This window comes from Leuciscus leuciscus (assembly GCF_965113295.1).
Source record: "Leuciscus leuciscus genome assembly, chromosome: 12".
NCBI classification, from domain to species: domain Eukaryota; kingdom Metazoa; phylum Chordata; class Actinopteri; order Cypriniformes; family Leuciscidae; genus Leuciscus; species Leuciscus leuciscus.
In genome coordinates this window covers 18,615,834-18,628,925 of record NC_138736.1, presented here as the reverse complement: position 1 = coordinate 18,628,925, position 13,092 = coordinate 18,615,834, and the positions used below count along the sequence as shown (strand labels likewise).

At 40.1% G+C, this 13,092-nt stretch overlaps 1 protein-coding gene across 5 annotated transcripts in view; it reads left to right on the top strand.

Annotated features, from left to right (window-relative positions):
• The window catches only part of phactr4a (phosphatase and actin regulator 4a), a 69,876-nt gene that overhangs the window by 45,086 nt on the left and 11,698 nt on the right, over positions 1–13,092 (top strand). For 3 of the 5 annotated variants that reach the window (XM_082186701.1, XM_082186700.1, XM_082186702.1), the window contains 4 exons: positions 2,779–2,943; positions 3,411–3,491; positions 3,800–4,717; positions 6,530–7,060. In XM_082186701.1, coding sequence (XP_082042827.1) covers positions 2,779–2,943; positions 3,411–3,491; positions 3,800–4,717; positions 6,530–7,060 — 1,695 coding nt within the window. The remainder of the gene's footprint in view (positions 1–2,778; positions 2,944–3,410; positions 3,492–3,799; positions 4,718–6,529; positions 7,061–13,092) is intronic. The other 2 variants (XM_082186703.1, XM_082186704.1) reach the window with 1 other exon arrangement.

The window sequence follows — 13,092 nt, the reverse complement described above, 5'->3', positions numbered from 1 at the left end:
GCTGTTTGAGAGGCGGCTTCATGTGTGAGCGTATAGATTAGGGGTGCACGCACTTTTGGTGTGAGTGTCGAAACCTGTGGGAATGAGGAAAATTATGCACAATACCCGCAACCCCGCATTGAAATTGAGGCCAACACCAAAACTATTCAACTGGAGCAAATGAGATGAGTGAGTGAGAGGAGGCGGGTGTGTGTTGCCATTGGAGAGAAGAGAGAGCGAGAACCCACAGCTGGTATCAGTGTATCGATACTGCAGAAAAGGAGTATAGGAACTATTTCAGATATTTGAGTATCGATATCGAAATATCGATATTTTTGACAACAATATTTTTCCCTGTTTTTTTCCCCAAAAAATGGGCTTAATGACACTTAATTTTAGATTTTACCTCTCTGCATTCAGTCTCATGCAAAACACACTGGGTACTAGAAATCTGGTATCCAGGCATATTGATAAAAATTATTGATGTAGTAATACAAAACAAAACTATTGTTAACTTTAATTTGACAAATTTAAGTGGATTGAACTTAATGAAATGTATTTGTGACAAAACATGTATTAATCTTATTTTAATTGTATCTTATTATCTTCTTTCTTTTTTTTACTTAAGTTTTTTACACATTATTAACACATTGTACTAATTTAGGAATTATACAAATTATAGAAATATAAATGCCCTACAATGCTGTCAATAGACTTGAACAACCTGGGACACTTATTTAGCGATCTATTTTACCATAATTGCTGAACATCAGCATTAATTAAACAAGCAGGGGGGAATAGATATGTGGTTATAGTTAATCTTTATATGCCAATTATATTTATACTTCTGAAATGCACATTCAAAAGGTGGCACCTTTTAGATTCCTGTGGGATGTTTTGAAATGCCATGGAACTGGCCAGTTGGCTTGATGTACTATGATTAGATCTAGATATTGTATTATGTTAAAGTGAAACTGAAGCACATCTTTCTACACTGCACAATGTGACCTGTTCTTATGGCTACAGGTAGGCTACTGGGTTTAATAGAAAAGTTTTGTAAACCTCAACTGGGTGTCACTGCATGCAAAACTGTTTGACATCTTGCAAATCACAGTGCGCTCATGGCTTGTTTGAGTCAGGGTTTCAGTATCCATATAACTTTTCTGAATCTCTACCCACTGTTGTTACTTGTAAATGTGACTCATTAGGATGTTGAAATTATTGTAATTATGTCAATCTATTTTAGCAACATATTACAGTCACACTGTGTTATCTTAGACTATAAATATTTAGGGAATTACAGTTATTGTGTTAATATACTGAATCATATCGTGATAAACGGAGTCGGTTTCCTTTTCCTTTTGCTGTGAACACATAGTGCAGCGGGTATTATGTTACCGTGTAAAAGAGCCATGGTGACTTTCTGTAGTGTGATTTCGTTGTTGGATTCAATGTAGAGTGTTCTTACACTTTTGGGTTTAATAGATCACCGAGTTCATTATGCATTTTGTTGAAAATAATTCCATCTTTTCTAAACATAATAATAAATATAGCTGCAAGCAGCAATTATCAGGACCAAGCACAAAAGAAAGCACAATCATTTATGCAAGCATGGCTTTGAGCTTCAGAGCAACTGCAACAACGAGTAATTAAATATATTTTTTGTTTATTTTAGTCAAAATGGCTGAAAAATCACAAATACAATCACGTTATATTAAAATTGCTTGTCGCTTTTGACCAATAGGTGGCGCTGTAACCGAATTGATGATGTGTTGTCAGAATGTCAGTGTGAACAGACAATGACACATAAAAAGTTTGGTGTCAATTTGGCAAAGCATTGCAGTGTTACAGCATCAGAATCAGCTTGGCACCATGCCATCAGAATTTGTTGATCTGTTCGAGAACTGTTTGGTCAATCACAAAGCTTTTAATAACTTTTGGCTGACATGGTCTGAAGATGATCTAAGCAAATTTTTGTGAAAATCAAACCAACTTTCCAGCAAGCGGTTCTGTGGGCTGGCATAAGGGGCTTTCGCACCGGAGGAACCTTTTCATAGTTCCTAAAACTACTGGCAGAAGTACCCGAATTTTGGCGTGTTCACACCGCAGGAACTAGGAACGATTTTAGTTCTAGGAACTCCTTTTGGAGGAACTAATTTAGCTCCTATTTCAGAGTAGGGTCTACACCAGCACTTTAGGAACTATCAGTGACGTTAGTGTATGCCAGTGGTCCTCAATCTTTTTTCGTCGCGCCCCCCTTTAAACCTTTTTTAAAATCTGTAAAAAAAACATTGTATATATTTATATTTATAACGTTCATAATATAATATAATATAATATAATTATAATAATAATAATAATAGGAACACTAATTATTACAATAAGTGCCTACGAACCTTCAGTGCTTGGCCCCTAAAAATCCACAAGAGGCCATGCATTAGTCATTTTATCTTAATTAACCGAAGTAATTTTGGCATAAATACGTTTTTCTGAGTTGTATACGTACTGTATGGAAAGTGTATTACTAAAAACTGTTTAAAATGATGTTTAAAAAAACGAATCAAATTTAAAATATAAAATGCATTCTGTTGTAAGTTGTATTAATATAAAATGCTACGTGTTTGTTTATCAGTATTTGACTACATTCCTATGCACAACATTAGAATTAGCAATTGTAATTATTTTTTTATTTTTTACTTAATTACCTGATGAAAGTACAAAATCTGCAAAAAAAAAAAAAAATGGACACCCAATTACAGGCCTGGAAATGACTTATCTCTCTTTCCTCCTCCTCCCCAGACGATGAAGTCGATCATAGTATGCCAGAGAGTGATGGAGCACATCCAGGAGCAGGAACCCCTTCGGCAAAAGGCAAGGGCAAGTTCTCAAACCTGGGCAAGATCTTCAAACCTTGGAAGTGGAGAAAGAAGAGAAGCAGTGAAAAGTTCAAGGAAACATCAGAAGGTACTTTTCTTGTCTGATTTGTGACAGTTAAACTGCACGATTACTGTCATATAATGCTAATACTGTTGAAACCGAAATCTGATATGAACCTTTTTTTTTCCGGAAGGTACAGTGATATGTTTTGATTTGTTACTAAACTTGATATTAATTTGACATAAAAAAAATAAAAAATAAAAATTAAGACTTTTGCCATTTTTCTATTATTTTGTGATTTATATTAAAAGATTTTGGAAATGGGGTAATGAAAAATAAATAAATAGGCAATTGTTTAACTTTTGAGGTAACATTATCCTATATGCATTTCATACAAAACTGTGACTTTTTTTCTACACTAGTAGTAGCATACACACTACCAATGCAACTTTCCAAAGCATTGCAAATTAAAGTATTCCCTAAAACTCACTATCTTGCAAAACCTGCTGCTTGAGAGATTAATGTGCATATCTGCTCTCTTTCTGAATGATTAGTGCTGGAGAGGAAGATTTCGATGAGGAAACCTAGGGAGGAGCTGATAGAGCGAGGGTTACTTAAGGATATCCCAGAGAATGGTATGGCAAACTAGCAGGGTCAATGGTTCACTAAAGGGGAGGGAACCAAAGGTTTTTTATCAGATTCTTTCTTTCATAAACATGTCCCGGTCATATTTTTTTTAATGTATTATGTGCTGTATTGTCATTTCAAATAATGTAAAAAATTATATATGATTCTACAGTAAAAAAGGGTACTTTACAAAAATGGAAATTGCGATTATTCTTTTCTTTCCTATTTTGACATGTATGCACATGAAACATCTTGTTTTTGTTTTTTATTTGTTCTGTTGGTTTCTGTCTCAATCCATTACCCATATCTGTTTCAGAGAGTAATAACGTGAATCATAAAGCTCCTCCAGTGAAGAATGGCCACACTGCTCAACTACCTGGAGAACGCAGGTCAGACACAGGATCAGAAGTTAAGGCACCATCTTCACGACCACACGGAGAAGAACAGAGGAATAGCCTCGCGCCTGAACCGGAACGGCGCAACAGAGCACCTTCCGATGTCAGTCGCAACCGTCAGCCGCTGGATGTGGACGCTCGAACACGGTTACCACCTGAAACGGAACGACGCAGCCGACTAGAGTCGGACTTGGAAAGACGTGCAGGATCGTTACCAAGAGAGAAACAAGGACAGGAGGATGGACGATATCGGCGGGACGACCGAGACGAGAAGGCGGGTAGGGACAGAGAACGAAGGGATAGAAAAGATGACAAGGATGTAAAGGCTGAACGTAGAGATGATAGAGACAGACGAGATAGGAAGCCGGATAAAGAGGACTCGCATGGAAGAGGTGAGCGAGATGAACGTGAGAAAGAGAGGAGGAATGACAGAGAAAAACGGGAAGAAAAAGACTGGAGGGAGAGCAGGGACAGGAAACAGCCACGAGACAGGAAAGAAGATCACGAAAGGCGAGATGAGCCCGAGAGGGCAGACGATCGAGAGCGAAAGGAGCTGATTGAAAGGAGGGAAGACAGGGAAAAAAGAGAGGAACGGGATAGACGTGAGGAAAAAGATCGAAAAGATGACAGAGAAAGGAGAGATGTCAGGAGACCAGAACCTATGAAACAGGTGTCTGATGGGAAACTAGTCAGACCTCAGTCAGAACAGGACATGCGGAACATTCTTCAGAAGAGCTCGTCTGACATTGGACCGAAGTTGCGGCCGGCATCGGAGGCCATCCAGAGCAGCACACTGCCACGATACACACCTGCAGAGGAAGAATCAAGGGCACGAACAGGTAAAATTCCCACCCAGCCCGCTTCATTCATGACAATAGATTTGTGGTCTCATAACATTGAATAAAGGCATCACCAAAAACTGTGAGGTTTACTAGAGGACTCATTTTAATAATCACATATAGGGCTAAAAAGAAATACTGTCACACTGGATGTGGTGCACTTATGCTACTTCCGTCTTAAGCTTTGAAGCATTCAGTGTAGACCTGGGGTGTCTAATTCTGGACCTGCAGGGCCACTACCTAGCTAGAGTTTAGTGGTGTGTCTTAATCAGCTCCCTAGTTCAGTAGTCAGGGCACTGATGAAGGAGTCTGCCATTTTAAATGTCTCAATCTCGAAATCCCACCAGTGCACTGAAATGTTTGCTCCCTAAGTCCCACAATGCACTATGAAAACCAGGGAGCATTGATGCTCACTATGTCGCCTTAATGAAAGTTCTGAAGCACGAAACACAGCTCACGTGAGCCAACTCACTACACATAATGACACGCGATAGATGTCTTTTAAAATGCAAACGATTATTGAATTATATTTCAGCTTAAACGCATCGCTAGACAGGTAATGAACATAATCTAGCAAACATTTATTTATTTACGGCTGTAATGTTGTTGCATGTATATGTAACAAGCATTTATCATAATCATAAATAACATTAAATATCATAAATAACATAAAAAAATAATATCAGAAAGATATCAGTTCTGCTGTTTTTCATATATACCAGTAGCTGTTGTACAGTAAGGACATTATGTCTCCTAATCATGTCATCAGTGTCTCAATGTGTAGTGAGCCAGGGTCCTTACTGCCCTTACCAGTGCCCGAATTTGTGTACATGATATACTTTTTCATTGTGACGCACCCTAGCTTAGCCCTAATTATACACACCTGAACCAGCTAATCGAGGTCTTACATATCGCTAGAAACTTCCAGCCAGGTGTGTTGGACATGAACTCTGCAGGAAAGCGGCCCTTTCGGGAGCAGGATTGGACACCTCTGGTGTAGACAGGCTCAAACTGTTGCAGCGTGATTAGGCTACGTTCAGACAATAGGCAAAAATGGTCCAAATCTGTTTTTGTTTTTTCACAACAGTGTGAACACCATCTAAGATCAGAACTGACAGTTTTTTTATGATAATTAAATGATAGTTCAATATATCCAAGCCCTGTATATGTCTGTAAAATATCATACAAGTTGTTTTTTTTATACCACATGATCTTTCATTAGCGCTTCAACCTATTTTTCAGATGAATTTGATTGTAATAGATGTCAGTATGGTGTCTTGTTTTTGCTGTCAGGATACAATTACAGTAGTGTGTCTGTGCCACAAATACATTTACTTGAGCTCTTCAAAGCAGCTTATATTAGGTTCTCGAGAAACAGCTTAGCTGTACCAAAGAGTTTCAAGAGTTTGACCATACAATTCATGCAATTCTATTTTGGGTGGGGAGGGAGAGAGAAAAAAAGATATGCAGTTGCTCACTGTGTGGCTGAAGTTTTGCTCAAAGCACAATGGTGTAAAAGACCCCATGAAACAGCTAGATTCCAGTGTTGGGATTTTAAATATTGAAACCGTTGAGGTGGGAAATATTGATGGGTTCATCCCATGTATGTTGTTTAAAAGTTGAAATAAAAGCCAAAAGTCTCCCATTTGTTGGTTAATGGGGTCTTTAAAGTGCTCCTGCACCTCACCGCCACTGTTAACATGCTATGCCTGATGTACTTGTGCCTGCTGTTGTGACTGTGCTGTGCACTTGTGTGTATTTTGTTAGCTGTGTTTATGTATGTTTGTGCATGTGTCTTGTGCTCACCATTAGGATCACTGGGTGTGCGATTTGTTCCTGAGCCCAAACCTGCAAGTACCTTCACTAAAGAGTCACAGCCACCCAATAAGCAGGCCCTTCTCCCTCCCAAATGGCTGATGGCTGCTTCCTCCTCCTCAGAGCTTGCTCCAGTCCCATCCTCACCCCCCTCCTCTTCGTCATCATCGTCATCTTCATCAGCATCGTCATCCGCTGCTCCCCCCATTGCTAAACCTCCTCCCCGGACTGTGTCTTTAAATGTAGACGACTCCTCCCGCACTAATCCCATTCCCCCTGTAACAGCAGGAGACCGTGAAATCCCGCCCACTGTTCCCACCCTCTCCACCTTGCCTGCCATTCCTGCCCACTCCACCCCGCCTGCTATTCCCACCCACTCCACCTTGCCTGCCATTCCTGCCCACTCCACCCCGCCCGCTATTCCTGCCCACTCCACCCCTGCGGCCCCTACTGCCCCTACTGCTCCTAAACAGCCACCAGTGCCCCCTCCCAAACCTGTCCATCACAACAGCAACACTGCACTGCAAGGTGAGTCAATATTTGTCCTGTTTTTGGCTTCTGCTCCAAAGCTGCTACTGTAAATTATATGTGGCTTCATGCTGCTCTCTTCATAGACCTTAGTCAGAGTAGACATGACTGTGAGGGATGGAAGTTTGTTTGAAGTTAGTTATAGTGATTCAACATTTTTGTAAAAATTTTATCCTGGGAAAAGGTTTTTGTGAGTTCCTTATAAAATTATATTCAAAAATGTTTTCTATTTTTGTCTTTTTAAAATATTTATCCTGTAATTATGAATGACTAGGAAAAAAAACTGTCTAGAGTAACTGGGTCTGGATTCATGAAAATCTTCTTAAGAAAGAAGTTAAGAATTTTTTACAGCCATAAATCCAAAAGTTCTTGAAATTTTTCTGAATTCTCAAATATTTTCTTAAAATATTGTGTCGCCTATCAATCACGTCATATACGCACTACCCTTGATTTCCTTTTTACTTCCATAGAAACCATGGAAACACCAAAGACACTTTAATATATTATGTGTTTTATTAGACAGGTATAACACTTTTGGTTAAAAATTATCCAAAATCAATTTTTAAGCAAGTAAATAACCAATCAGTGTTCAAAACTGTCTCCTTACCTTAGATTCACATCGTTAAGCTTGTAATAATTTTTTCAAATTTAATTGGTTGGGTCGGTTTTTGTGGGAAATACGAGTTTGCCACTGTTCGTCTTTACGTCATGTCCGTATACATAAAGATGTAGTCCCGGCTAGTATATCACGTGTGTGGATGCTGCAGGTGGTGAATCGTTTACAGCCTCTTCGTACAGCTGCTGGATAGGAATTCAACTTGTCGTTTTCATGGCGGCTTGTAATCCTGAAAGTTCAAAACGACAGTCATCGTTGACAACTGGGGAATCACCAGTAGTCAAGTAAAAGACTTCGGACACAAGTAATTGACTGAAATTATATTATATTCTAGTTTTAAATGTGCATCTGATTACAGTTATAGTGGGGGAGAACAAGTATTTGATACACTGCCGATTTTGCAGGTTTTCCCACTTACAAAGCATGTAGAAGTCTGTAATTTTTATCATAGGTACACTTCAACTGTGAGTGACGGAATCTAAAACAAAAATCCAGAAAATCACATTGTATGATTTTTAAGTAATTCATTTGCATTTTATTGCATTACATAAGTATTTGATACATCAGAAAAGCAGAACTTAATATTTGGTACAGAAACCTTTGTTTGCAATTACAGAGATCATACGTTTCCTGTAGTTCTTGACCAGGTTTGCACACACTGCAGCAGGGATTTTGGCCCACTCCTTCATACAGACCTTCTCCAGATCCTTCAGGGCAATTCGTTGGGCAATGCGGACTTTCAGCTCCCTCCAAAGATTTTCTGTTGGGTTCAGGTCTGAAGACTGGCTAGGCCACTCCAGGACCTTGAGATGCTTCTTACGGAGCCACTCCTTAGTTGCCCTGGCTGTGTGTTTCGGGTCGTTGTCATGCTGGAAGACCCAGCCACAACCCATCTTCAATGCTCTTACTGAGGGAAGGAGGTTGTTGGCCAAGATCTCGCGATACATGGCCCCATCCATCCTCCCCTCAATACGGTGCAGTCGTCCTGTCCCCTTTGCAGAAAAGCATCCCCAAAGAATGATGTTTCCACCTCCATGCTTCACGGTTGGGATGGTGTTCTTGGGGTTGTATTCATCCTTCTTCCTCCAAACATGGCGAGTGGAGTTTAGACCAAAAAGCTCTATTTTTGTCTCATCAGACCACATGACCTTTTCCCATTCCTCCTCTGGATCATCCAGATGGTCATTGGCAAACTTCAGACGGGCCTGGACATGCGCTGGCTTGAGCAGGGGGACCTTGCGTGCGCTGCAGGATATTAATCCATGACGGCGTAGTGTGTTACTAATGGTTTTCTTTGAGACTGTGGTCCCAGCTCTCTTAATTTTGGCCCAATATTTTTTTTTCTATCTTAATTTCTCTGGGGGAAAATATTTACAGTAATCTGAGAGAGTACTTTCAGTACAGGTTTGTAGAGATATGGGGATATCAACCGTTGGAGATTAGTTCTGACAGTCATTTTCATTTTCAATTTAGCATTTATGCATTTTGGAGGTTTTGTGGCTCAAGAAATGAAAATAAATTAAAGTAAAGTTAATTGAGGCAACTCCATACATTCTACTTTTAGGTTATCCTTTTACAAACAGCTGTTACTTGCTTCGCTTGGTGGTATTTGCCATTGCAGTGATAGAAGGAATGAAGTTTATCGTTACATTTTTGACACATACATACTAAATGTAGAAATTTCGCTGCCATTGGACAAATAATCTCAACTGGCAGGTGTCAAAATGTTATTTATAGGCTTTGTGTGTTTGTAATGTATAGCACAGTGAAGAAAAACAGGAAAGAAGAGGGGGCATGCTTTGTTTCCATAGGGGCATAGCAGCTCTAAATGTTACAAGCTAAAGCTTTGTTCTTAATTTTTTTTTCCTGCCAGAATTGTTAATTAATAATAAATCATGGTCTGTTCTCCATTGGGTCTACTTGTGGGTCTTCAAATGGCTGTAGAGGCCAATCTGCAATCCACATACTTTGGTGCAGTGTGGGCAGGGGAGAGTGGTAATCGTTGATGGTGGTTGAGCCTTTTTATCTTTCTCCTTGCAAAGCTGCCGCTTTGTCTCTGTGGGTCGGCAGATTTCTTCCAGGTGCTCCTGTCCAGTGCAATGTGTTCCCAGTTGCGCGATGTGATATAGAATTTCTTCAGAATGGCCTTGATATTGTCCTTGTAATGTTTTTTTTTTTGTCCGCCAGTTGCTTGACTACTTTCCTTCAGCTGGGAGTACAGGATCTGTCTGGGGAGACGTGTATTCGACATGCAGATGACATGGCCTGTCCCTCGAAGTTGGTTCTACATTTTTGTAGAGGTGATGCTGGTCATGTTGGCCTCCTCCAAGATGCTGATGTTGGTGTGTCTGTCCTCCCAGCTGATCCTCAGATTCTTTTGTAAGGATCTTTGATGGTATTGTTCCATGGCTCTCAGGTGCCTTCTGTAGGTGGTCCATGACTCTGCTCCATACAGCAGGGTGGGGAGGACAATGGCTCTGGAGACCAGAAGTTTTGTTTGGGCTATTAGGTCTCAGACTTCAAAGACTCTTTTCCTGAGTCTGGCGTAGGCTCCACTGGCACAACTCAGGCGATGGTAAACCTCAAGAGTCTATGTCAGCTTTTTAGGAAAGAAGGCTGCCAAGGTAGGGAAGTGGTCCACATTTTCAAGAGTGGTGTTGTCCACTTGTGTGCCCTGGCAAAGACATTCATGGTGGTTTCCCAAAGAGGGCGCCTGTGCGTGACTGTGTTTAGCGTGGGGTAGGGGTGGAACGGTACACAGAAGTCACGGTTCGGTTCATACCTCGGTTCAGACATCACGGTTCGGTACGAGTTCGGTACAATGGAGGGAAAAGCAAAACAAAAATGCAGAAGGCTTGTGCATGTCTCAGGCTGTACCACCAAAGGAAAATAAATTACTTAAGCCTTGTATTTTTTAAATAAGTTTTATTAATAAATTAAAGGCATAGAACCAGTTTATTTGTAGTGCACTGACAATAGTTTTATATAATTAGTTTATTAATTAAATTAATAAAAAGACTTTGAGATATGTTTGGTAATTGTACCTGAATGAATTGAAAATAAATTGCTACATTTCAGATTAATATATTTGTTTTCCTTAATGTAATTAACAGTAACTTAACACTTTGCAGTTTGAATGATGTCCTGTATTAGGGATGGGACGGTATGAAAATTTCATATCACGATGATAGTGACCCAAATTATCAATATTATCACGGTTTTGTTAAAACGAGATGAAAGTGTTCAAAAATAACTGATGCTCAAACTGAAAACATTTCAACAAGTTTTATATTTGAAAATCAACAAACAACAAATAAAACAAGCAGCTCTATGCACTTTAAGCAAGATTATATTCTGTGGCATTTCCTTCCTTATAATGACCGCCGTCAATAACAACGCATTATAACACAGTGCACATGTATCACAACGGACGCGCACGCGCTCTCTCGTTTCATTCAAATACAACTTGCCGTCTTGCGTGTCCGTTTTCGATTGTATTGAAAATTAAATCAGAGTTGATTTATTGTTTACTGACTTTGATAATATTGTTGTGATCATCTTAGACGATTGTTTTGTTCGCAGTACAAAATTAATTTATAAACGGGTAAGATTTAAAACATTAATCTGCCTTCCGCCATTCCTTCTCGAATAAAACAACAACATTGCGCGCTGCGTCTGTGTCAGACTGTTGCTGGCTGGACATGATTTACAGTGAGTTATTAAAATCGCGATAATCAAACACGGTTTTAATGATAATTCAATTTTAAACGATAATACTAACCATCAGTACATTTTATCGTGGTTTATAGTGAAACCGGTAATCGTCCCATCCCTATCCTGTATAAACAAAATGACGGAGTATGTTCTTATGTTTCCACTGTTCGATCGCGCACGCGCCTCACACACACACACACACACACACACACACACACACACACGTTCACTATCTTTGTGGGGACTCTCCATAGACTTAATGGTTTGTATACTGTACAAACTGTATATTCTATCTCCTTACACTAACCTTACCCCTAAACCCTACCCATCACAGAAAACTTTCAGCATTTTTACATTTCCAAAAAAACTCATTCTGTATGATTTATAAGCTTGTTTACCCATGGGGACCTCAATTTAGGTCCCCACTTTGACACGAGTCCCCATGAGTCTGTGTGCATTCAGGTTGAAGTCCCCACCGGGAGATTAGGTGTCCCTAAAGAACCCGCGTATCTAACAGTAGTTCCACATTACATTAATTAATTTGCACGTGAGTTTTATTTATTTTTTATACTGTGTATTCTCCGTGTAAATTTATGCACCGAACCGTAACGCCCATACCGTTTCGGTTCAATACGAATACATGTACCGTTCCACCCCTAGTGTGGGGAGACTGATGCACAGACAGCCACCACACGGTCCTTGACAGATCTGAGTCAGAATCCAGTGGTAGAGTCCAATATGACTGGGGGCCCTTTTCTGCTGCAGTCTTCATCCGCCTTCCCAGCTGTTGTGACGCTCCTCTAAGGCCAGCCATCATCCTCTGCCTGTTCCACCGTTGAGGTCTTGGTTCAGTTGCTCTTTGTCAGGGACCTCTGACCATACCTTGACCTTACTGCCATGGGTGGCCCTACCAGGAGCATAGCTCCACCACGACAAGGTGGCAATCCCGCCGGAAAGGAATATGATGGCCTGTGTGTTGAGTGAGTCAGGTGTGTTAGTGTCTGCTGCTCCCTCCCTCTGAAGCAGAGAGACAGATGCGTGTTCCAGCGAGATGGGCAGGCTTAGACATGTCTCTGTGCTGTTTGTGCTGCTCTGCTGGCACAATGTTCACTGAGCAGCTTCTTTCTCACGACACACCTGTCTCTGGGTGCTGCGGGCTTCTGCCCACAGTTCTAAGGAAATGCTGTTGTAAGACAGGTTTTAAACATTGTGTTTCACATCAAATCATTAAAAAATTGATTTATTGTTTTGTTTTTGTTTGTTTTTCAAAGTAAAAATGCAGAACGTTTTTTTTTTTTTTTTGTGATGGGTAAGTTTAGGGTTAGGGGCTACAAAATGTCATTAGCTCACTATAAAAACCATTGTGTGCGTGCGTGCGTGATGTTCCTATAGGACTCAAAGTGTCTCTGTTTGTCCTCCATAGCAGCTGATGCTCTGTCTGCTCTCACAGACATGAGAACTCCCTGTACTTTTGTTCTCAGACTTTATCAGTACAGTAGAACAGAACAGTTATCGCCACCTGGATTCCAGATGTATTTTTTTCCTGTTCGTTTTCTCTATTTCAGAAAATCAGTAAAGAGTCATGAACCAAATCATGGATTAAAGAAACTGCCTTTAAATTTTATTGAGATGTTTAATTGATTCAGTGAGTTCAGTCCATGATTTGCTGCATTCATATGCTGTTTATTTGGATTGACTTAAA